This window comes from Phyllobates terribilis, unplaced genomic scaffold (assembly GCF_046119375.1).
Source record: "Phyllobates terribilis strain yellow unplaced genomic scaffold, ASM4611937v1 Scaffold_11__3_contigs__length_659146591, whole genome shotgun sequence".
NCBI lineage: Eukaryota > Metazoa > Chordata > Amphibia > Anura > Dendrobatidae > Phyllobates > Phyllobates terribilis.
Window position 1 is genome coordinate 642,265,241 of NW_027362771.1, and position 25,863 is coordinate 642,291,103.

The 25,863-nt window shown below is 44.7% G+C and overlaps 1 protein-coding gene across 1 annotated transcript; it reads left to right on the top strand.

The window, feature by feature from the left end:
- The first annotated feature begins 1,689 nt into the window (after positions 1-1,689).
- Positions 1,690-19,387, top strand: LOC141167610 (olfactory receptor 5J3-like). The gene is made up of 4 exons (XM_073654996.1): positions 1,690-1,885; positions 3,683-3,805; positions 4,155-4,217; positions 18,384-19,387. Exons 1-4 carry the CDS (start codon positions 1,690-1,692, stop codon positions 19,385-19,387), a joined length of 1,386 nt encoding a protein of 461 aa, XP_073511097.1.
- Positions 19,388-25,863: the final 6,476 nt, after the last annotated feature.

Consider the following 25,863-nt stretch of genomic DNA (forward strand, 5'->3'; position numbering starts at 1 on the left):
GGCTAGCAGGCAGGTAGCAGATGTGTGCTCCCAGGTGAGCAGGCAAGCTGGTCCATAGACAGACTGACAGAAGTTGGAAGGCAGACCGTCGGACCTCAGGCAAGCAGGCAGGTGGCTGAAGTGCGCTCCCAGGTGAGCGGACAGGCTGGTCCTTAGACAGACTGACAGGAGTAGTAAGGCAGACCGTCGGACCTCAGACTAGCAGGCAGGTAGCAGATAATCAGGCAGGAATAAGACAGCAAGCTGGCAGGAATCTGGCAGGTATCTGGCAGGTAACTGGCAATGGGACCTGAGGGCTGAAGCAGAGTAGTGAACAGTGCAACAACATTGCTCGGGCACCTCCATTTTGGAGGAGGTGCCTTATATATGGTGAAGTCCTCCGGCCATTGGCCGGGGACTCCTTAGGACGACGCGCGCGGCCCCTTTAAGAGGGAGGGAGAGCGCGCGCGCGCCCTAAGCACAGTGGCCGGGAAGGAGCGCGCGCTGCCAGCAGAGCGGGAGGAGGACGCCGGGCACGGAGCAAAGAGGTGAGGGGAACAGCGTCCCTGCCTAGCAGAGGGCAGGGACGCCGGCGCTACAGAGTCACTGTCACTTCCAGGTGCCTTTGCAATAGATCCATTTGAGCAGCGCTTTGCGCATGCCGGGGAAGTCAGGGAGCACAGTGCACGTCACAGGGCTTGTCAAAAGACCCTGTGACGTGCAGGGGAGGGGGGGAATATGATAATAAAGAACATAGGCGGGGATTTGGGGGAATAATAAGCACATAGGCAGGGATTGCTTGGCGTCCCCCTGTCGCCAAGACTGTACAAAATAGAATTGATGAAAGCGCTTTTCTCTGCAATCCAACCTCTACTATGGGCCATACAGGTAAGTATAGATTTACTTTTCTATACTCTGTATGGCCATAGTAGAGGTCTGATAACTCCAAAGTGGTGACCGATTCCCTTTAACTGTTTACATTAATCGTAATTTTGACTGGGAGTACCCAAACTTTTACATGCCACTGTAGGTGCAAAATCTATCCAGGGCTCCTCTCTTCCTATTTATAACAGTTATATCATGAGCAGGGAAAATATATACAGTGGATACTGAGCTCCAAAACTATTGACTGAAGTCACCTTGTCCTCAGGAGAGACATCTCTCTCTGCGGCAGCTCATTTAGACTCTGGATCCGCTGCCAACTTCATTCATTAAGACTGAGTTCTTCAACTTCAGCTCCCTACACAACAGCTAGATCTTCCCCTGCTATTGCCCTCTTTGACGGACAACCCCTGGCAGAGCCTATCTGTTTTTATCATGCTGGCAGTCATGTTGCAGATTGGAGCCCTCCATTCCGACAAAAATTCTTTCTATTCGCTACTCAAATATGCAAACTCTGTTTTTCTGGGTCTTCCAAGATTGCATTTACACCCGCCGGTTGTCGACTGGTCTACCTGCCAGGTGCTTCAGTGGGGACCGTTGTGTGCTACCAACTGTCTTGCCTAGGTTTTACCCAAGTCTCCATCCCCCGTGCCTTCGAACCTTTCTTCTCTACCCACCTATTATTGTGCCTTTACATACGTCTTTTGGGAGAAGAAGGCAGAGGTCTTTCCACCCTATAAACCTTAATGTTGTCCTATCAATCTTCAGTCTGGCACCTCTTTAACCCATGTCCGGGTTTATCCTCTATCTCTGACTGAGACTCGTGCCATGTCGGAATACATTCAAAAAAGTGCAACCAAGGGATTCATCCATAAGTCCTCTTCTCCTGCCTGTGCCAGCTTCTTATACGTGAAAAAGAAGGATGATTCCCTATGTCCCCGTATTGACTATGAGGGTCTAAACAAAGTCGCGATTAAGAACCAATATTCCCTGCCTGTGATTTCTGAACTATTTGAAAGAATCTGTGAGGCAAAGATTTTCTTTAAATTGTATCTACAAGGGGCTTAAACTTGATTCAGATTTGCAAGGGCGATGAATGGAAGATGGCCTTTAATACACGTTACGGTCACTACAAGTATCTTGCTATGCCCTTTGGTCTGTGCAATGCACCCGCTGTGTTTCATTTGTTAATAACATCTTTCGGGACCTCCTCTATATTTCCGTAGTTGTGTATTTGGGCGACATCCTAATTTTCTCCCCTGATCTACCCACTCATAGAAATCACGTCTGTCAGGTTCTGCAGCCTCTACGGGAGAACAATTTGTTTGCCAAGTTGTCCAAGTGTGTCTTCAAAAAATCCTCCTTGCCGTTCCTCGGCGACATTGTTTGCAGCCAGTGTCTCGAAATGGATCCTGAGAAGGTTTCTGCTGTGCTCTGCTGGCCTCATCCCCAAGGCTTACATGCCATCCAGCGATTCATGGGTTTCGCCAACCTCTACAGACAATTTTTTCTGCACTTCTTGTCCCTCATGGCACCCATCTCTGCCTTAAGCAAGAAGTGCGCTAATGTCTGCCTTCCAGCACTTGAAAGAGGCCTTTGTGAGAGATCCAGTGCTGCACCATCTTGACCCTAACAAACAGTTTCTCCTGGATGTGGATGCTTCTTCTGTCAGTGCTGGAGCAGTTCTTCTGCAAATTATTTCTTTGGGGGGGTCTTTCTCCTGTGTTTTTTTCTCTAAGCTGTTTTCACTGGCTGAGGGAAACTATACTATTAGGGATGGTGAACTACGGGCCATTAATATGGCACTTGAAGAATAGCAACATCTACTTGAAGGCACCAGCTCTCAAGGAATAATATACACGGACCATAAGAATATGACCTTTCTGCAGACAACCCAATGATTAAATCCTCGTCAAGCCAGGTGTGCACTCTTTTTCACCTATTTCGACTTTGAGTTGCACTTCCTTCCTGCGGAGAAGAATGTTAAAATGAATGCCTTGTCTTGATCCTTTGACATGTCTGATTTTGAGGAGGAATCTCAGCACATTATTAACCCGGCTAGGATTGTTGAAGCAGTTCCTTTTCTGTTAAAATACTTCTCTCCAGGTTAGACCTTTGGTCCTATTGGTAGGAGGAGGAGAATTCTCTCCTGGGGACATGAATCCAAGCTGGCCAGCCATGTTCTACTTAGCTAATTGCTCCCCACTTCTGGTGGTCTTCGCTGGTCAAGAATGTCGGGGACTTTGTAACTGCCTGTCCACAGTATGCCAGAAACAAGAACCCCAGGAACAAGCCTGTTGGTCTCCTCCAGATTCTGCCACTTCCTTCTGCCCCCTTGCAACACATAGCCATGTATTTCATCACGGACTTGCCCCTCTCTGAGGATAACAACACCATCTGGGTCATAGTGGACCGGTTCTCTAAGATGGCACACTTTATTCCACTAATCGGTCTTCACTCCGCTCCCAAGCTTGCAGCTCCACGGTCTTCCTCTCAACTTAGTCTCTGATATTGGGATCCAGTTCACATCGAAATTTTGAAGCACTCTTTGCCAGCTGCTGAATGTCCTTCTGAATTTCTCCTCCATATACCATCAGCAGACCAATGGAAAAGTAGTACAGGTCAATCAGGTTCTCGAGAACTACCTACGCGACTTTGTCTCTGCTTGTCAGGATGATTTGGTGCAATTACTTCCCTGGGCAGAGTCTTTCTAAAACAACCACATTGGGGAGTCTTCCAGAGCATCTCCATTTTTCATTGCATACTCCCAGCATCCTCAAATGCCCACTCCTATATCTGCTTCCTCTCTGGATACCACCAGCTGATTCCTCTTATGGCAAGTTCTTCAAGATCTGGCAGAAAACTTGGGCCTTCCTGCTTAAGGCCGTGTCTCGGGTGAAGTCTCACACAGAAAAGAAGAGAAGTTCTCCTTTTTACTGTGGTGGTGATAAAGTCTGGATATCTTCCCAAAATATTCGTCTGAAGGTGCCTTCCTATAAGACTGTGAGGACCCCCAACCAAACCCCGACGCTCAGCCCCCCTACCACCTCCCTTTCCTTGACAATACAATAATGTAACTCTTACAACTGGATGGGTGAGGATCGGTCACAGCTTAATTAACTCTTTATACTCATTCCATTAGAAAGGCATTTTATTTCCAAAATAGTTCAGCTTGTTGCAGTATGCCCTGTGTCTCCACACCGGCAAGTTGGCCAACAAGTGTAACTCTCCAACATGTCCTTTCTATTTCCAGGCCGCTGTGACTTAAAAGTCTAGGATTGTCCTTTTTGCAGTCTTCACATCAGGGAGGGTGGGTGAGACGTTCAACTCCGGGACCAACAAAGAAAGGAAGGAAGGTGGGATGTCCCGGTGTTTATGTATCCATGGGATGGCTTGTGGCAGCTGTCCCTTCCACTTCATTGGACCCTTCCGGGGACTTCAGGATCACTGGTCAGTAAGGGGCAGCGAAGGGGTATCACCAATCGCCACGGCCAGGGGAGGGGCCACCACAGTCAGTGACTCCTTCCTTATTTAGTATGGAGTCTACCAGTTTGCCCCTCGGTACTTTGGGACATTCAGAATCCTCAGACAAATCAATCTGGTGACCTACAGTCTTCAGCTGCATTTACAGATTCCAAATTCCTTCCATGTTTCACTCCTGAAGCCGGTTGTCACCCCAGAGCAGGGAGATGCCTGGTGTGCGACGGAATGGGAGGGGGCGAAGAAGCTGGTAAATGAAACCACTGACAATAGGGAGAGGGTGAAGATTGTGACCCCTCAACACTCACCTTATGCTGAAACCTGGAAACCTGCGCTCCCTATCACCCTAGATGAGTCCTTCCCACCATGAACCATGACGGGCCTAAGCCCTGACTGACCCTGTACCTTGCCCAGGCTACTGTGCAGAACAGCTTCAAAAATGCGCAATAATTTCTCCAAGAACACCTTCTCCAGAGCAATCAGAAACAGAATAGTAACTCTATAACTGGCATGGGAGAAAGTCAGTAGCATGTTTAAATAATGAAAGGGGCGTAGTTCCAACACGCAGCAGCTGACACAAGAGCCAATAGAAAAACACAGTTACAACAAGGAAATCTTAACACCTTCCATACCACAAGAAATCATAAACCTGTTTAACTTATGAACGGCGATGTAGATTTCAAAGAGGACCTATGCTCAGCTAATCGCTGAGATATTCTAATCCCAGATGCACTACAGGTCCCAGCAGAGTGTGCCACATTCGTGACACTGGTGGTCCTGAATCCCTTCTCTAAAAGCCATACTCCTGCCTTTACTTGTGTTTGAAGTGAAAGACATACTAAACACTAAAAAGGTTTGGGAGACGATCTTCTATTTGGTCGATTGAAGGGTTTTGGTCCTAAGGAGAGATCTCGGGGGCCTGCTGAAAACATCTGCACCCCTACCATTCTTGAGATGTTTCCAAGAATGACCAAAAAAGGAGGGAACATGAGGGGGGGGGGATTGTCATGCCGGTAATTTGCACATATTCTCCAGACTGTCCTACTCACTGTGTTCACCACTCTGCGCCCCCCATGGAACTGCCTCCTGCAGCACTTTTAGCACTATTGCATTTACCTGCTGCTGGAGAGTAGCCATCTGGCTATAGGGATGTAATGGGGGGCTGGGTGGTAGTCATGGGTGAGTGGCATGTCAGTTTCAGTGTTTGGATCTTCACCCTGGCCCTCTACAGACAATGGGGACTCAGGGAATCCCTGGGTGTGTGTGTGTTGTTGTGACACTGTGGAGGGAACCTCCATACTCACTTCTGACCTGCCGTCCCTGAGTGTGTGTGCTGTGGTGCCTCTGTGGAGGGAGCCTCCATACTCACTTCTGACCTGCCGTCCCTGAGTGTGTGTGCTGTGGTGCCTCTGTGGAGGGAGCCTCCATACTCACTTCTGACCTGCCGTCCCTGGGTGTGTGTGTGCTGTGGTGCCTCTGTGGAGGGAGCCTCCATACTCACTTCTGACCTGCCGTCCCTGAGTGTGTGTGCTGTGGTGCCTCTGTGGAGGGAACCTCCATACTCACTTCTGACCTGCCGTCCCTGAGTGTGTGTGCTGTGGTGCCTCTGTGGAGGGAGCCTCCATACTCACTTCTGACCTGCCGTCCCTGGGTGTGTGTGTGCTGTGGTGCCTCTGTGGAGGGAGCCTCCATACTCACTTCTGACCCACCGTCCCGGGTGTCGACTCTTTCAGCCTTCAGAAGGAGTTTGATAAAAACCAAGTCTACTTTACTTGTCAAACAATCAGCACACAAAGGAAAGCAGGAATTACACTTATTCACTTCTGCACCAAACAGATCTTCACCCTGGCCTGCTGCAGACAATGGGGACTCAGAGAATCCCTGGGTGTTTGTGTGTTGTTGTGACACTGTGGAGGGAACCTCCATACTCCCTTCTGACCCGTCGTCCGAGGTGTTGACTCTTTTAGCCTTCACCCGGGTCAATGTGTGCACTCAGACCAATCTTTCCTCGGGAACAGAAGTACGGGAGCTTTTCATACTATCTTCTTCCTATTCGTGCCCAGACCTCGCTGTCTCCATCCATCTGACTGCAGCTCTCAGGCCTCTCCAGTACTAGGGCCGTTCCCACCACCTCTCTTAGAAAGGTTCCTCAAATGTCTCTTCCTCACTGTAGGTCTCCCAACTTGTCTGTGTCCAGAGAACACTGTCGCACTGTAGTTTTGCTGAGGACACTTGCTTCCTTTTTCACTGAACCACACACACACCCTCTGTTGTACTTGTTCTTGTGTCCTCCTGACACGTCTCCACTCTTCACTGTCACTGAACAACTACTGAACTAAGATGGCTGAAACTAAACTCCCAGAGATCCCTCAGCTCCTCCTTGTCACTGAGGGCGGCCCATCCTTAGCTCCTCCCTCAACACCTTGCCTGAACTTTGGTTCCTATTGTCAGTTTGTCTCTTGTAATAGGTGCATGTTTGTTTTGACTCTCCTGTTTTCGACCAGGCTAGTTTGCTCGTTTTGTCTGACCTCTCCGCTAATGACCTCGGCTTCATATTGTGATCCTGTGTTACCCGCCAAAACCTCGGACTGTTTGATCATGTCTCTGTCTTTGTCCTTGGTACTGCGCGTTTTTCCTCTGACCCTTTTGTCAGTTGCTGCAGGCCCGGGTACTGCTCTGGATTGGCACCTGGTGACTACCCTAATGGCCTATGCTTACCATCTGATGCTTCAGTGAAGAACAGGTTGTCAACTAGTCACACCACTCCAGGGTAAGCCCGGCCCGTGATGCAGTGGGTCCACACCCACTATCATCACACCTAGAGAGCTGGAGAAGATAGAGGTCCACTGGAGTTCATTGGATCAGGGCAGCTGGATACTGTTTTTAAGTGCTGAATGACCTGATGTTGTGTGCGGTTAATTTCTTAGCACTTATAAAAGACTCTTTCAATGGTGAGCACCAGCTGAGGAGAACGACCAAAAATTTTTAGCCATCTATGTAAAAAAAAATCATTGTTCAGGTTCAATATGGACTTATTCTTTGACCTTAAACATAATTAAGACATTGAGAGAAATCTTCTGAGGTTTGATAAATTAATATGATAAATTCCCTATAGATCTGAAAGCACAATATGCTAATCTAATAATCAGCACTGGGACATCTATGCAGAATTGTCCTCCTGGGGTAGATAAGATGAATATAAGAGCTGAGGATTTACATCTCTGTATACTGAAGCCATACAATACAGATATGAGGCAAACAAGGCATGTGATGGGGTCGACTTTTCCTGAATCATTCCCAGAAGTCCTAGTCATCATTTAAAATTGTCTTTAAATTTCAAGATTGATTCATTTTTTACAAAAATATTTAGATTTGAGAGTCCTCAGTAGTTGATACCTTTTAATGGCTAACTGAAAAGTTGCTAACAAATTGCAAGCTTTCGAGACTACGCAGGTCTATTCATCAGGCATAGTATACCACAAAATCTGAAGAGTCACATATTTATACACAATAAGACACACTTTTTACAAAAACCTCACCAAATTTTTTCTGTTTATGACATTGATGATGATTTACTCTGATTGTTTGCATAATGATAATTTATAAAAATTTGACACATGAACATTGAATCCCATGTTGCATGTAAAAATAACTGTTGTGATGTTTTCCAGCTCTGTCATGAGATAATGCAGGAGATAACTTAAAGCCCTGAATTCAAGTAAGAAAAAAAATGAAAAACACACAAGACAAAAAAGGTAAGGTAAGGGTGTAATTGTCCTGTTCTGAAAAGTTCCCTTCCATTCTTCCTTCATAGTCAATCACGTTACTAGAACTTTACAATCCCAATTGGATGAGCTGAAGACCATCGGCTTCATTACTGATGGTGCAGAAGTAGCAGCTGCACCCTGGCAATGGTGCATGTCATGCGCCCAGGGTGACGGGGGAAGCGACTCGGCGGCCGGGCCTTGTTGTTGGTTTTGGGGGAAATTTGTATAGGATAGGGGAATGTTCGTGACGCCACCCGTGGTGTCTGATGAGGATCACCAGCGCTGCGACAGTCCTCTGAGGCCAGTGTTCAGGCAGCTTAGTTGGTGCAGATCCCCACAGGTGGAGCGGGGCCTCAGGGCAGTGTAGAGAGGGATTCAGAATAGAGCGTTGGCGGGTGCAGAGCCGCGGAGGAAAGAACAGACAGAGGCAGTAGTTGATGTCATCCAAGTCTTTACTCACGGTGCTGTTTTCTCAGCTCAGAGCTTCTCTCTGCTGTCACACAGTGAGCTGCGGCCACCAGGTTGGGGTTCAGCACACTTCAGGTAGTTCAGGAGCGCTTGACAGGACCCCCTGCTCTAGTGTGTTCCTCTCTTGTTGAACTTCTCCCGCCTTGTGTCCCCCACTGAGTCCCGTACGGGTACTGCGATGTCCCTTGTGGGTAACATGTAGTTCCCGGACCGACTGGGTGCCCTTTTTGGTGACTGGTGGTGAGAACGTGGCATAAGGCCGGGTCCCTCTGGATAAACTCAGATTAGGGCATACAGGTGGCAACTCCACTCCGTTCGTATCCCCCTGGGATCCACATAAGCCTCCGGACTTTTCCGACAGAGACATGAAGTGCAAAGTCAGATAATTGGGGACCGGTACCCCCTCTTGCGGCAGGGTCTCTCTGGCTGGGCCAGAATAAGGTAAGCAGGTGGCGACTCCGCTCCGTCCGCACCCCCTGAGATCCTTTTGCCTGTGGAGCCTATCTCCTCTGCTCCCCTCCTGGGCCTTCTTGGTTGGACTCTGACCGTGGAAAGAGCCAGTTTTAACTCTGCCCCAGTCCCCCGTCTCGAGGCCTGAGACCGGGAACCGTGGACCCTAAGCCGGCAGCAGCTCTGTACTGACTTGCCGTCCCAAAGACCCACGACCAAAGACCCTGTTATTAAAATGGTCTCCAGTTATATAGAATTCTAATTAAGTGCTTAAGTAAAATGCTTCCTCCATCCTCACTCACTACGTGGTTTCCCCAAACTTTGGTTCCCCCCAACTCCTCCATTCAGGCCCGGGGCAGCACTATGGTGCTTTAGGCCCCCTTCAGAACTGGAGTGGTGTAGTGTTGAGTGTGTGGTTGGGGTCCTGTGTGGTACTCCATCCTTACCTGGGAGAGGAGATACCACACCTCATTCTGAGGTGCAGTACGCCTGTGGCGACTTAACCCTCAGGGGCGCCACACATGAAGGACATAAAAGTCAAATTTCCACATAAAATCACCACCATTATAAACAGCACTGAGGTCGAGAGCAACCAGGGTATGGATGGTGAATGACAGACCCAAGAAATTGTAAAACTAAAGGTCATAAGACACCAGATTGTCTATAGAACCATGTTATGGTTGTTCATGTGCCACTTCCCTTTCTCCTTTTCCATTTCTCGGTAGAAAATGAGGGACATTTATCATCTTTACACTGTTTAAACTACAGTTGTGCTGAAAAGTTTACATACCCCGGCAGAATTTTTCCTTTCTCAGTCTTGTTTCAGAGAATATGAAGGATAACAAAAAAAATTTTCTCCACTCATGGTTATTGGTTGGGTGAAGCCATTTATTGTCAAACTACTGTGTTTTCTCTTTCTAAATCTTAATGACAAACAAAAACATCCAAATGACCCTGATCAAAAGTTCACATACCCCAGTTCTTAATACCGTGTATTGCCCCCCTAACATCAATGACACCTTGAAGTCTTTTGTGGTAGTTGTGGATGAGGTTCTTTATTTTCTCAGATGGTAAAGCTGCCCATTCTTCTTGGCAAAAAGCCTCCAGTTCCTGTAAATTCCTGGGCTGTCCAGCATGAACTGTGCGCTTGAGATCTCCCCAGAGTGGCTCAATGATATTGAGGTCAGGAGACTGAGATGGCCACTTCAGAACCTTCACTTTATTCTGCTGTAGCCAATGACAGGTCGACTTGGCCTTGTGTTTTGGATCGTTGTCATGTTGGAACGTCCAAGTACGTCCCATGCGCAGCTTCCGGGCTGATGAGTGCAAATTTGCCTCCAGTATTTGTTGATAACATGCTGCATTCATCTTTCCTTCAACTTTTACCAAATTTCCTGTGCCTTGGTAGCTCACACATCCCCAAAACATCAGCGATCCACCTCCGTGCTTTACTGTAGGAATGGTGTTCCTTTCATCATAGGCCTTGTTGACCTCTCTCCAAATGTAACGTTTATGGGTGTGGCCAAAAAGTTCAATTTTGGTTTCATCACTCCAAATTACCTTGTTCCAGAAGTTTTGAGACTTGTCTCTGTGCTGTTTGGTGTATTGTAGGCGAGATACTTTGTGGCATTTGCGCAGTAATGGCTTTCTTCTGGCGACCATGCAGCCCATTCTTCTTCAAGTGCCTCCTTATTGTGCATTTTGAATCAGCCACACCGCTAGTTTTAAGAGAGTCCTGAATTTCAGCTGATGTTATTTGTGGACTTTTCTTTGCATCCCAAACAATTTTCCTATCATTTGTGGGCGAAATTTTTGTTGGTCTACCTGACCGTGGTTTGGTTTTTACAAAGCCTCTGATTTTCCATTTGTTAATCACAGTTTGAATGCTGCTGACTGGCATTATCAATTCATTGTATATTTTTTTGTATCCTTTTCCTGTGTTATACAGTTCAACTACCTTTTCCCGTAGATCCGTTGACAATTCTTTTGCTTTCCCCATGACTCACAATCCAGAAACGTCAGTGGCTGGATGAAAGATGCAAGAGTCTGTCTGGATCCCAGAAACTCACTCAGCTTTTATCCACACACACTGATTACAAGCAAACAGGTCACTGGTGAGGATGTTACCTTTAGTAGTCATTCAAACCCATTTGTGTCAAATTCTATGCACGTTATGAGGCCAAAATCACCAGGGTATGTGATCTTTTGATCGGGGTCATTTGGATGTTTTTGGTTGTCATTAAGATTTAAATAGAGAAAACACAGTAGTTTGACAATAAATGGCTTCACCCAACCAATAACCATGAGTAAAGAAAGGATTTTTTTTGTTATCCTTCATATTCTCTGAAACAAGGCGAAGAAAGGAAAAATTCTGGTGAGGTATGTAAACTTTTGAGCACAACTGTATGTAACTATGTGCAACTATGTTATAAAAGGACCTGAGCCAGCAAATTATCCTCTGGTGCACAAGTAGAATAATGATAGAAATTAAAAAATGACATGTAAATATACAGCCACATAATTAACACGGTGCAAAAAAGCCACATGTCCATCAAGTTCAACCGAGGGACGGGAGCGGATATCAAATAAAGTGAGTGGTAACCATAATGCATGAACCAATCTTCCAATTTCCCCTTCTGATCCCAAGTGCCAATCGACTGGATCAACATTCGGAATATTTACATTTACAACATTCAGAATTTTTTACATTTACATAAGCAATTATGGTATTTCTGCTAAAAAAGCATCTAAGCATTTATGAAAATATTGAGGGTTCCCGCTGTGACCGGCTCCTGAGATCGGCCGATCCACAGATTAATAGTTCTCATGGTAATGAAGCATGAAGCCTTCTCTCCTAAGGAGACTGAACTTTTTTTTCTCCTTAGGGGGTTTTACATGTAAAGGTTTTTCACCATATTCTTTGAATTAAGAAGGAGGGAAATATCTAGCAACCGGATATGTAAAAGGAAGAATTTTATTTCGAAAAAATATTAAAAACTAGAGTAGTCCAAGTCACAACCATGCAATTGGCATGAGAATCGCAAACGCGTTTCAGACTATGTCCTTATTCATTGTTTTAAGCAATTAACTGGCCTAAAGAGAAATGAAGAAACATTTTTTTGACTGATGAAAATAACATTGCTCTTCTTGGGTCCAAGGGCCACAGACAGTGCATCAGATGACCCCCAAACTCGGCATTCAAGCCACAGTACACCCTGAAGACAGTGAAGCATGGTGGTGCAGGCATCATAATATGGGCATGTTTCTCTTACTATGATGCCAGCCTATTTACCGCATCCCAGGGTACCAGAGATCATGAACCAGTTGGCATAGATTAAAATACTTGAAGAGGTCATGTTGCCTTATGCTGAAGAGGATATGCCCCTGAATTGGGTGTTTCAACAAGACAACGACTCTAAACACACCAGTAAATGAGCAAAATCTTGGTTCCAGTCCAACAAAATTTAGGTTATGGAGTGGCCAGCCCAATCCCCGGACGTTAATCCGATAGAACACTTGTGGCGGGGGACATCAAAAATGCCGTTTCTGAGGCAAAGCCAACAAATGTGGGATGTAGTCAAAGCATCCTGGGCTGGAATAACAGGTGCCAGAAGTTGGTTGACTCTATGCAACATAGATGTGAAGCAGCTCTAAAAAAAAAACTGTGGGATGTAGTGAAAGCCTCCTGGGCTGGAATAACAGGTGACAGGGGCCAGAAGTTGGTTGACTCTATGCAACATAGATGTGAAGCAGTTCTAAAAAACTGTGGGTAACAACTAAATAGGTTAGTGGTTCACAGGAATACTAAATCCTCAAAATAAGGCATATTGTGAGATTGTAAAGACAAATGCAGACACTGCTATTTTTTAGAATTGAATACTGTATACCAGTAAATATAATGGAAGCTGCACATAAAAGATTGTTAAATCACATTCAGCAGCAATTACTCCTGTTTTTAACACCACTTTTTCATAAGCCATATAATTTACGAAGCCCAGTGAGAGCACTTAGCTCTTTATGGATGGTTTCAAGACTACAGTGAAATCTCTGAAGAAGACCACCATTTTGAGATCACTACCTATCTATTATGTAGACCACATTCCAAGGTCCATCTTGTATATTTCATAACGGTCAACTACTTCGAGATGAAAATCACCCGCTACAATTATTCAATGTAATATTGGGTGGTTTTTAATGATGAGTGAATCTGCTGAAATTCTAAATCAGCATTTTCACTGAATTTGGCAAAGAAATTCAATTTACAGCCAAGGTATTTCATCTAAAAAGAAGAATCGATGCTTTCAAAATGTAGTGCTGGAGAAGGATGTTGTCAATACCATTGACAGCAAGAAGAACAAACAAATCACTTTTGGAAAAAATTATGCCAGACATGTCACTCGAAGGAATGATCACCAAGCTATGACTTGTCTACTTTGGACACATCATACGAAGAGAGCGATCACTGGAGAAGGACATCATGGTTGGAAGAATAGAAGGAACAAGGCGAAGAGGAAGACCAGCAACCCGATGGCTTGATACAATCAAGATAATGGTGGAGAAGACCCTGGTGACCTATCTAGGCTCACACAAGATCGATCCTCCTACAGATCATTTAACCATCAAGCAGGAAAAAAAAAATGTTCTGGAGTCCCTTCGAACCCAAGTGCATAGTAAACATAGGCTGTAAGAAATAAATTATATTTACCTTGCTGCTCACCTGTTTCACCACCTCAGGCCTCTTTCTGGTCTTCTGATCAATCCGGTCTCTTCTGTGTAGAGCAGGTCTCAGACTTCATGATGTATGCCACTTGAGGTGATGACTAGGCCTTGGGAAGCACATCATAACGTTTTGATATTAGATGCCTATTCGGACTGAAAGGCCCATTGAAGATGTTGTGCACCAAAAAAAAATAAATCTGAATTGGCAGAGGACCAGATAGTGGGCTGTGACAATGGTGGGACAAGTAAGCAGTGAAGTGTGTATTGATTTTTTTTTAACCTCTTTCCTACAGTTCAGCAAAATATTGGCTATTTAATTCCTGTCTATGTATCTTACTGTTGGAAAATTTAAATCATTGCTCACTCATAGCTTATTAATGCAGTGTGTATTTATTTACAGGCAAAAATCACAGGCAAAAAATCACAATAAGGGTGGGGGCGACAGTACTTTTTTTGCCTGTGATTTTTGCCTGTAAATAAATACATGCTGCATTAATAAGTTATGAGTGTGTGATGAATTAAATTTTCCACATATTCTGGGCATCCCAAGGCCGTTTCATCAGGACCTCCTCTAATATTGACAGAGTGCACACTAATTATCTACCTATATGTGTCTTACTGGAGCAGCAGCTATGGGGAGAAAAATAAGTTTTATTCTCCCTTCAGCTGCTTGCTGTCAGAAATCAGGGTGGTGTAGGAGTTGTTACAGTCACTACTCAGTACACTGTGAGCGCACTGTATTCATTCTCCTGCACTTTGATTGAAAACCGTCTGGAGGGGAATGAAACTTAATTTTCTCCCTATAGGCACTGCTGCAGTAAACCCCTTAGACAGTATTTAAATGCCATTTACCTGCAGACCATCACTGTAGCTGCAGGTAAATCTACAGGCAAATAGTATTTCTGGAGGTGACAGGTTCCTTTGAGTCTATCCAGATTTTTATTAGAACAGATTCAACAAGTTATATACAAGTTCAACTTCAAATATATTTGTGAGCTTGACGTCTACAGGACGTCGTCTGCCAGCGTAGCATACAAGTGTAGCATAGAAGTGTACTAAAGAAGTATACAGCTCTGAGTTAGACCTGAATTGAACCTGAAAGGAACTGAAGGGAACTGGATACTCAGTCACAGTAAACAATGTTCCTGTTTGTTTTCACTCTCTCCTCTATAATCATTCACTTTCTACTAACCCCCTTAATCCCTACACCTAGCAAGGAACTGGTCAACTCTTCTTTCATCCTCCCCATCCACCTCACCTTCTCCTCAGATACAATCCTGCATCTCTAAGCACAGACAGCCACCTCGTGCTCTCTCCTGCTCCCACCTGCTAACACTTTCTTGCTCTTCCTCACTGCCGGCGGTATCTCTACAAATCCTGCCCCCCCACCACCACATCCCCACATTCACTTTTACCTTTCATCCTAGATATAGCACACATTTTCGCAACAACTCTAATCTTATACCCATCCGCCCAGCCCCCACTTCCCCATTACCACTAACAGGAGCTCTATGGAACGCTTCCTCTGTCTGCAACAAACTTTCGTACATCCATGATCTTTTCATCACTAATAAACTTTCCTTCCTCGCCATCACCAAAACCTGGCTCACCCCCTCTGACTCAGCCTCTCCAGTTGCACTTTCATATGGCGGACTCGACCTTTCCCACACCCACTGCCCCAGCGGCAAGCATGGTGGAGGAGTTGGCTTTCTCCTGCCAGACAACTGCTCCTTCTCATATATCCCACTGCCACCCTCCATTACCCTCCTCTTATTTGAAGTGCACTGCGTGCGCATTTATTCAACCTCCAGCCTCCAAGTGGCTGTCATTTACCGCCCCCCAGGGCCAGCCACCACCTTCTTAGACCACTTCACCACCTAGCTACTTCGCTTTCTTTCCGCTGACATCCCCACTATCATCATGGGCGATTTCAACATCCCCATTGACACTTCCCACTCATGTGTCTCTAAGCTTCTATCCCTCACTTTCTCCTTTGGCCTTGCTTAATGGTCTTCCACCCCCACTCACAAAGATGGCCACACACTGGACCTCATCTTCACCCGCCTCTGTTCCCTATCCAACCTCTCTAACTCTCCTCTCCCTCTTTCTAACCACAACTTATTCACATTCTCTCACCTCTCCTCTCCAGGTTCAAAATCCCCCACCCAGAAACTTGCACATCCTCGCAAAGGTCTCAAACACCTCAACTTACACTCACTCTCTGAATCCCTCCTCCCTCTTACAGACATAAACGATGCAGATGCTGCTGCTGCCTTATATAACACCACAACAGCTGCAGCTCTTAAATTGGTCAACCCCCTCATACATACCAAAGCTCGCACAATCAACAGACAACCCTGGCACACCAGCCTGACTAAAGAACTGAGACAGTCTTCCAGGGTTGCTGAACGAAGATGGAAAAGGTTCCACTCCAACGAGCACTTCATCGCATTCAAACAAGCCCTCACTACTTTCAGGTCCACACTCACTGTAGCAAAACAGCTATTCAGTACTTTCAATTCTCTCCTCCATCTGCCAGCTCCCCCTCTCTCTCCACTCATCTCAGCTGTAGACTTTGACTCATTCTTCAAGCAGAAGATTGACACCATCAGGCAAAACGTTTGCCATAAGTCCCCATAGTCCCTCTTCACAACTACTCAACTCTCCTCCTCCAAAACCAGCTTTTCTGCCATCAGGGAAGATCAACTTTCCTCTTTACTCTCCAAGTCACATCTCACCACTTGTGAAATTGATACAATCCCGTCCCACCTCTTCCCAAATCTTACCGCAGTCTTCATCCTAACCCTAACTCATCTCTTCAATATGTCACTAACAACTAGTGTCTTCCCCTCATGCTTCAAACATGCCTTGATCTCACCCATCCTCAAAAAATCCATCCCTTGACCCATCCTCTCAGTCTAGCTATCTCCCCATATCACTTCTCGCCTATGCCTCAAAACTACTGGAACAACACGTCCATCTCACTTTTATTTTGAACTATTCTCCCACCTCTGCACCTGCTCCCTCTTTGATCGCTTCCAATCTGGCTTCTGACCGCACCACTCCACTGAAACTGCCCTGACTAAAGTCGCCAACGACCTACTAACTGCCAAATCTAAGCAACACTACTCCATCCTTCTCCTTCTGAACCTGTCATCTGCCTTTGACACAGTGGACCATTCCCTCTTACTACAGACTCTCTCATCTATCGGCATCACAGACTTGACCCTATCTTGGATCTCCTCATACCTAACAGACAGGACATTCAGTGTCTCTCACTCACACTCCTCATCTCGCCCCCTATCTGTCTGTGCCCCCCAAGATTCAGTTCTAGAACCTGTGCTCTTCTCCATATACACCTTCGGCCTGGGCAGTTCATAGAGTCTCACGGCTTTCAGTATCACCTCTATGCTGACGACACACAGATCTACCTCTCGGGACCTGATATCAACTTCTTACTAACCAGAATCCCACAATGTCTGTCTGCTATTTCATCTTTCTTCTTTGCTAGATTCCTAAAACTTAATATGGATAAAAGGGAATTCATCATCTTTCCCACATCTCGCTCAACCCCCCACATCAATGGCTATCCACTCTCCCCAGTCCCGCAAGCTCGCTGCCTCGGGGTAACCCTTGACTCTGATCTCTCCTTCAAACCTCATATCCAAGCCCTTTCCACTTCCTGCCGACTCCAACTCAAAAATATTTCCCGGAACTGCACATTCCTCAACCATGAATCTGCAAAAATCCTAGTGCATGCCCTCATCATCTCTCGCTTCGACTACTGCAACCTCCTGCTCTGTGACCTACCTTCTAACACTCTCGCACCCCTGCAATCTATCCTAAACTCTGCTGCCCAACTAATCCACCTGACCCCCCTGCTATTCCCCGGCCTCTCCTCTCTGTTAATCCCTTCACTGGCTCCCCATTGCTCAGAGGCTCCAGTTTGAAACCCTAACCTTGGCATACAAAGCAATCGACAACCTGTCTCCTCCATATACCTGTGACCTAGTCTCCTGGTACTTGCCTGCACGCAACCTCCGATCCTCACAAGATCTTCTTCTCTACTCCCCTCTTATTTCCTCTTCCCACAATCACATACAAGATTTCTCCCGTGCTTCCCCCCTACTCTGGAATTCTCTACCTCAACATATCAGACTCTCGCCTACCGTGGAAACCTTCAAAGGGAACCTGAAGACCCAGCTCTTCCGACAAGCCTACAACCTGCAGTAACCACCGCTCCACCATACCACTGCATGACCAGCTCTACCCTCACCTACTGTATCCTCACCCATCCCCTGTAGATTGTGAGCCCTCTCGGCAGGGTCCTCTCTCCTCCTGTACCAGTCTCTGACTTGTTTTTGTTCAAATTATTGTACTTGTTGTTTGCTATGTATACCCCTTTTAAACATGTAGAGCACCATGGAATTAATGGTGCTATAATAATAAATAATAATAACAATAATAATAATAACAAGTTAATCTCAAGGGCAATACCTTATAAAATGCAAGAAGTTAGAAAAAATGGGGCCATGATGGAAAAAAAGAAACTCAAAAGAGTTTCAGTGACTGCAATCCTGGACAACATATTTAGGATTTAAGGAAAAATTGACACTATACCGTATATTTGCTTCCTAGAATTAGGTTCTCATTTCTGGTTATATTTTATATATCTTTATGTTTATGTCACCACAGACGTCTCCAATAAGACACAAGTGGCTGTGTTTGTATTTTCTGGACTGACTGATGATGACAGACTGAAAACCTTCCTCTTCACATTATTCATTGTCATTTACCTTGTCACCATATTTGCGAACCTTGGCCTGGTGGCTATTGTTCATAGATCCTCTAAACTACAGAGCCCAATGTATTACTTTCTGAGTTACCTCTCACTGGTGGACGTCTTCTATTCATCTACCATAACCCCTAAGATGTTTTCTGACCTTGTGTCTTTGAAAAAGACCATCTCCTTTGTAGGTTGTGCTCTCCAGTTCTTCTTCTATGCTGCTCTGGCTTCCATAGACTCCCTTCTTCTCTCCACCATGTCCTATGACCGCTATGTTGCCATTTGCCATCCTCTCCATTATGTTTCTATAATGACTAAGAAGAAATGTCTAAGTCTTGTTCTTCTTTCCATCTCCGTTGGCTTTTTCCAGTCCTCTGTGCAAACTGTCTGTGTTTTCAGTCTTCAATTCTGTGGGTTCAACCTAATTCACCACTTCTTTTGTGATGCTCCTCTGGTCCTCAGATTGTCCTATTCAGATACATCTACCTGTGACATAGTCATTTTCTTCATAATCAGTACTTTGGGTATGGGTATGTTGACGATTATAGTACTGTCATACTTTTTAGTTATCTTCTCAATTTCACGCATGTCATCAGCCGAGGGCAGGAAGAAAGCCTTTAGTACCTGCTCATCACATCTCATATGCGTTGCTATGTACTTTGGAACTGTATTCTTCACCTACCTGCATCCTCCTTCCAGTGTCTTATCCATACAAGACAAGGTGGCTTCTGTCTTCTACACAGCAGTGATACCAATGCTAAATCCCTTTATATATAGTCTGAGGAATCAAGATGTGAAAAGGTCCATCATAGCATCAGTTCCGAAGCTGTCGAAAAACTGTATAAAATGCTTTTAAAATAGAAAACAAATGAATTTGTACAATGGTTTCACAAGGTTAAAAGTTTATTTAGAAATGAGGCTGCAACAAAAAAAGACAAGTAAAAAAAAGAGTGAAATAAATGTGGCCAGGTCAGGTATCCACCGAATGGCAGCATGCAGAGATTTAATGGTGTTGCATTGGCTTTTTTGAGGCGTGTATCCTACCTGGTGTTTCTGGTTGATTCCACATTTTTCCAACGTGTGTGATAAAAATATTTGACAAAATTTTACTTATATCTGAAATGTATGGTGAATAAAAAATTGGCACTGGCAACAGATGTGGTAGTCAGGGAGAAAAAAAAACACTATATAGTACCATTGCTAAAAATGTGTGAGCCGGTTGCAGAAGCAACATCAATACTGGCCCAAGTAGTACCAAACGCTGGACCCATATGCCTTCCTTGCTTCTGACAATCATAATAATGGGGAGGAAGCAGAGGGCATAATAGAATATGGAGTACATAACATGTCTCCATCACAGCAGGATAATGTAGCTTCTGTCAGCGATACCATCAGCTTGAGTCAGTGTTCTGCTATGTTCACGAAATAAATAGCACATCACAAGTTTCTGTCACAGGAGGATAACGTAGTCTCTAAAAGTGATACCATCAGCTCGAGTCAGTGTTCTGCTAAGTTCAACTAATATATAGCACATCACAAGTTTCCGACACAGCAGGATAATGTAGCGTCTGACAGCGATACCATCAGCTTAAGTCAGAGTTCACCTCTTCGTCATCATAACACTTCAAGGAGTTGTCATACTAACAAAATACATTTTAATTAATAGATCTTGGATTTATAAGTTACACAACTCTATGTGTTAAACAAATGTTTTTTTATGCTGAGATAAGCTTTTAAATGTGCCTCTGCTATGTACTGTCTTATTCTTCTGAGTTCGAACATGCAGAGCTCCTAAAGCTCATGGTCGGCACAAACCACAGCTACTGGCCAGTGGAAGAAGCATAAGTCATTTATGACAAGAGACTTAACAGATGACACATAAGTGACTTGCAGCTGATTTCTGAGGTAACACATTTCCCTGCGTGTTTTATCACAGGAGCAAGTGTTTCAAGTCAGTGACTTAAAAACTCCGAAGGCCATTGAGCCCATATGTATAACACTCAATAACAAAGGATGCCTAATAGCGCAGTTACTTTATAGGTATATGCCAGAACTATAATTGTCGCTTGATAGGTGGTATTTCTTTTGTAGATCTTGGATTGAGACTAAGGAGCTTCATACTCGAGGGAACTAAGGTCCTTCGGTCCTCTGACAAATAGTATTGATGCTAGATATCATTAGCATAGAGGCTGAATCACAAAATATGGTCCATAAAACAAAGTTCTGGCCAGATCTAACAGTACAAGGTACTCAGTTTTGTATGGGAGCCAAAAAAGAACATTATTTCTATTACCTATCCCACACCCCCAACAAGTTACCTTAAAATAAGATGTGGCTGCAAGTGATCTGCTTCATAGGAAGTTTCATATGCTGCATATGGTAGTGTCCTCTACTTGACTTCATGCAGAGTTTTTTCTGTAGCCACTTTGAGCCCACTAAAATGTACTATGTTGATGTAGCCCAAAGATGAAGGTGCCTAATGATAAAATCTTGAACACTAACAACAGCATGAAACTGCCAGAGCCAGGGGTATAATGATTGCAGTCACAGAAGCCGCGAGCGGGATTGTGTGGGTGAGGGGTCCACTCACGCCAGCGTAAACTTAAACTGTACACGCTCCTGGCCAATCAGAGGCCAGCAGCAGACATCGGCGTGCATGTAACTGAGGGCGCATGGCAGTGACATCATCCTGTCGCTTGCATGCTGGAGTCACAGCGGGAGAGCGAAGGGAAGATAAGTAGAATATTTTTTTTTATATGGATTAAAGAACAGTGGCAGAATGGAGGACATATACCAGGATGGGGGATATATATACTAGAATGAGGCCCAGAATAAGAGAAATACACATCAAGATGGGGTATACAGTGAGGGAAATAATTATTTGATCCCTTTCTGTTTTTGTAAGTTTGCCCACTGACAAAGACATGAACAGTTGTTAAAGACGGGAGGGGATCTCACTTCTTCTCAGGTAGACAAAAGAGATTACCTATATAGATTTCCTATAGGAATGACGCTTCAAATAAGACACTCACTACAGACTGTCTCAAGAGAATGATTCTGTTTATTTTAAGATGTAATATAATTATATACCCCAATCAACGTGGGTTGTGCTTTGATACATGCGTATGAGATGATGTAAGTAATATGTTATCTTTGGCGCAGAATAATTAAATAACAGGTGCTTGTCAATACATCTGCAGGATATTCATGATGTATGATACTCCCAACATCCTTTCTCACTGATAGTACTGAATACAGTCCAGGTCATGGTGAACTTAGGGAGTTTCCTGGTGGTGATATATTGGGACTTTATTTTGTGTACGTACAGACATAGGACAAGTATGATAATTATAAACCAATGAGCCAATTCTTATAAAGGTCATGAGAACACTACAAGAAAACAGAACAAACAAAAGTATTGCTAAATAAGGATTATCTAACTGAAAAACAAGTCTTCTTAAAGGCAATGATTCGAAGCTGACCCATTATTTTAACAATTCCCCTCTTTTTATCATCTTGTCATACTGTCTGTCCCTCATGTCCCTACCTAAATTCTAGGCCTGCAAATTAACCCTACTTCACGACATCACGGGGCTTACCCTCCGTATGTAGTGGGATGCCAGTCCTGCTGCGCATCCGTTCAAATTAATTTGTTATCAGACCCACTGTCCCTTACTTTCCCTACCATTTTCTGAGTATAGTTGCTATATGTATAGAGGGATTGTCAGGTATATGTCTACTTTAATATAATAGACTGCTGTGTATATACAACTGCAAGTTATATGTTCGGTATCTTTGAGTAAATAGTAGCAGAGAGTTCAGCATCTATCAGGTGGTAGGATTTGCTTTTCAGACCAATGGTTTTGCGCAGAACATACAATCCGATAAGTCTGCTGCAGTCATCTTGTTGCAGAAGATGCATTCTCGCTGTGCTGTGGTTATTATTGTAGTAAGGACTTGGGTTTGTTTCACTTCAGTGTCTGTATCAATTTTATGTTGGGATTTACCTGGAAAACATTTACAATTAGAAGCAAGAATTTTCTTTATCATCATCACAAAAAGTTTCATGATTATTGCAACCACCACTATTATAAACACAGCCTGGATCAAGAAATGTATGACCCCACTTATTCACCCTCAAACTTCCCTAAATAAGTTTAAAGGATTCATGCAAGCGAGCCACTCGGGTAGTGGTAAATTTTCTAAGGCATTTGCCTTCCGCACACCTTCCTTGATCCGCTGTGCTTGTTCTATATCATCATGGCCTCTGGCCATGATGAGAATAAGTCGATACAGACAAGCACATACTCATAAATGCCTACCTTCGGGAGCTGAATGAAATCTATCTGAAGTCGCTGAAACGGGTATAATGGTCTCACAGTGCACTTTGATGGCACTTTCACCGTTTTTCCCACATTGTGACATGCACAGATTATGCATCCCTGTATGAATTTAACAGCAGCATAGTGGAATTCTGGTGCTACCCAATAGATCTTTACCTGACTTACCATTGCATCCTTGGACTGATGGGTTGGTCCATGAGAAAGAGTGCACATCATAGAATATATATATAATTTTAAGGGTAGGTTAATTTTAACATTGAGAGATAGAATATCCCAAAAAAAATCAAGCAAATCACATTGTATAAATTAGATCAATTTATTTGCATTTTGCAGTTAGAAATTTGTATTTGATCCCCTACAAACCATTATGAGTTCTGGCTCCTACAGACCAGTTAGACGCTCCGAATCAACTCGTTAGTTACCTGCATTAAAGACAGCTGTCTTACATAGTCACCTGTATAAAAGACTCCTGTCCACAGACTCAATTAATAAGTCAGACTTTAACCTTTACAACATGGGCAAGACCAAAGAGCTTTCTAAGAATGTCAGGGACAAGATCATAGACCTGCACAAAGCTGGAAGGGGCTACAAAGCCATAAGTAAGACGCTGGGTGAGAAGGAGACAACTGTTGGTGCAATAGTAAGAAAATGGAAGAAATACAAAATAACTGTCAATCAACATCGATCTGGGGCACCATGCAAAATCTCACCTCATGGGGTATCCTTGATCATGAGTAAGGTGAGAGATCAGCCTAAAACTACACGGGGGAAACTTGTTAATTATCTCAAGGCAGCTGGGACCACAGTCACCAAGAAAACTATTGGTAACACATTACGTCTTAAAGGTTTAAAATCATGCAGTGCCCGCAAGGTCCCCCTGCTCAAGAAGGCACATGTGCAGGCCGTCTGAAGTTTGTCAATGAACACCTGGATGATTCTGTGAGTTATTTGGAGAAGGTTCTGTGGTCAGATGAGACAAAAATTGAGCTCTTTGGCATTAACTCAACTCGCCGTGTTTGGAGGAAGAAGAAGGATGAGTACAACCCTAAGAACATCGTCCCAACCGTGAAGCATGGTGGGAGAAACATTATACTTTGGGGCTGTTTTTCTGCAAAGGGGACATGATGACTGCACCGTACTGAAGGGAAGATAGATGGGGACATGTGTTATGATCTGCTACAGAGACTAAGGAAAGAGAGGAGATCTGTCCCTACAATAGAACTAAACTAGATCCCTACGATGTAACGGGGAACCTGATCCTGCGATCAGACCCGCTAAAGTTCTCGGCTAGTCTGAACGCAGACCTATAGATGTGAGGGAGGGATCCCTACAAGATCTAGGGACTGGGAAAAGTTGGACACCTCCTAGCAGAAATAGTAGCAGTCAAATACAAACACACAACAAAAAGGCATAGGGGTCAGAAGACCTAGCAAAACTAACAGAGAACGGCAACAGAGCAACAAGCTAGCTCAAAAGTAGTAAATACAAATGAAGTCCAGCAAAGCCAGGAGGGCGGAGCCGGATTAAATAGGCAAAATGGTCATGTGACCAGCAAAGTAAAAAAAACCTAACAGGAGAGTTGTAACAGTACCCCCTCTTCTAAGAGGATCCTCCGGATCCCCTAGGCCCAGGCTTACCAGGAAACCTCCTGTGAAACGCTCGGACAAGTCTGGGAGCATAAACATCATTCGCCCTCACCCATGAGTTATCCTCAGGTCCGAAACCCTTCCAAGCGACGAGATACTGCAAACTCCCTCTATACCGTCTAGAATTTAGGATGCGGGAAATTTCATATTCCCCGTCCTCCACCACCGGAGGATCAGTGGCAGAGGCGTCACCATCCGACACATCAGCTTTTTTCAACAGAGAAACATGAAACACCGGATTAATACTCCAGGACGTAGGAACCTCCAGCCTAACAGCAGATTGGTTAACTATCTGAAGTACCTTAAAGGGCCCTACGAACTTGGGACCCAATTTTTTAGAAAGAATCCTCAATCACAGATTCTTAGAGGACAACCAAACCATGTCACCAACAGCAAACAAAACCTCTTGCCGTTTCCTATCAAAGTACCTCTTAGAATTCTTGTTAGCCTCCTGAAGATTACCACGCACATCCGTCCAAACTCTCTCCAAATCACCGGAAAAACTCTCCTCCTCAGGCACAGCCGAAACCAATTTGGAAAATGACCCAAAAGACGGATGTCTCCCAGAACAACAAAAAAAAGGCGAATACCCAGCAGAAGAGGATGTATGGTTGTTAAGAGCAAATTCAGCAAGTGGCAGAAACTCAGACCACCCCTCTTGATTGTCTGCCACAAAACAACGCAAGAACTGTTCAACATCCTGGTTCTTCCTTTCTGTCTGGCCATTAGACTCAGGATGATATCCGGATGAAAACGACAAATGAACTCCCAACCTGTCACAAAAGGCACGCCAAAAACGAGCCACGAACTGAGGTCCCCTATCAGAAACAATGTCAGTAGGAACACCATGTAGTCTGACAATTTCCTTGACAAAGGCCTTGGCGAGTGTCTTAGCGCAAGGCAGTTTGATGAAGGGAACCAAGTGACACATCTTGCTAAAACGGTCCACGACCACCCAGATGACCGTGAAACCTTCAGAGGGAGGAAGGTCAGTAATAAAGTCCATAGCCAGATGTGTCCAAGGTGCACTAGGAACCTCCAGAGGGCAAAGCAACCCCGCAGCAGGAGCATGCGAAGACTTGGATCTTGCACACACAGTACATTGGCGCACCCACTTAATGACTTCCTTCTGCCATCCAGGCCACCAAAAACTGCGACCCACAAGTCTCTTGGTCTCAGAAATTCCTGGATGACCTGCCAACTGAGACTCATGACACTCAACAAACAAATCTCTCCTAAAGGTCCTAGGCACAAACAACCTCCCATGGGGAGTGTTAGATGGGGCATTCTCCTGTGCTTTAAGAATCTCATCCTCCAAAACGGAGTCCAAAGCAGCAATCACA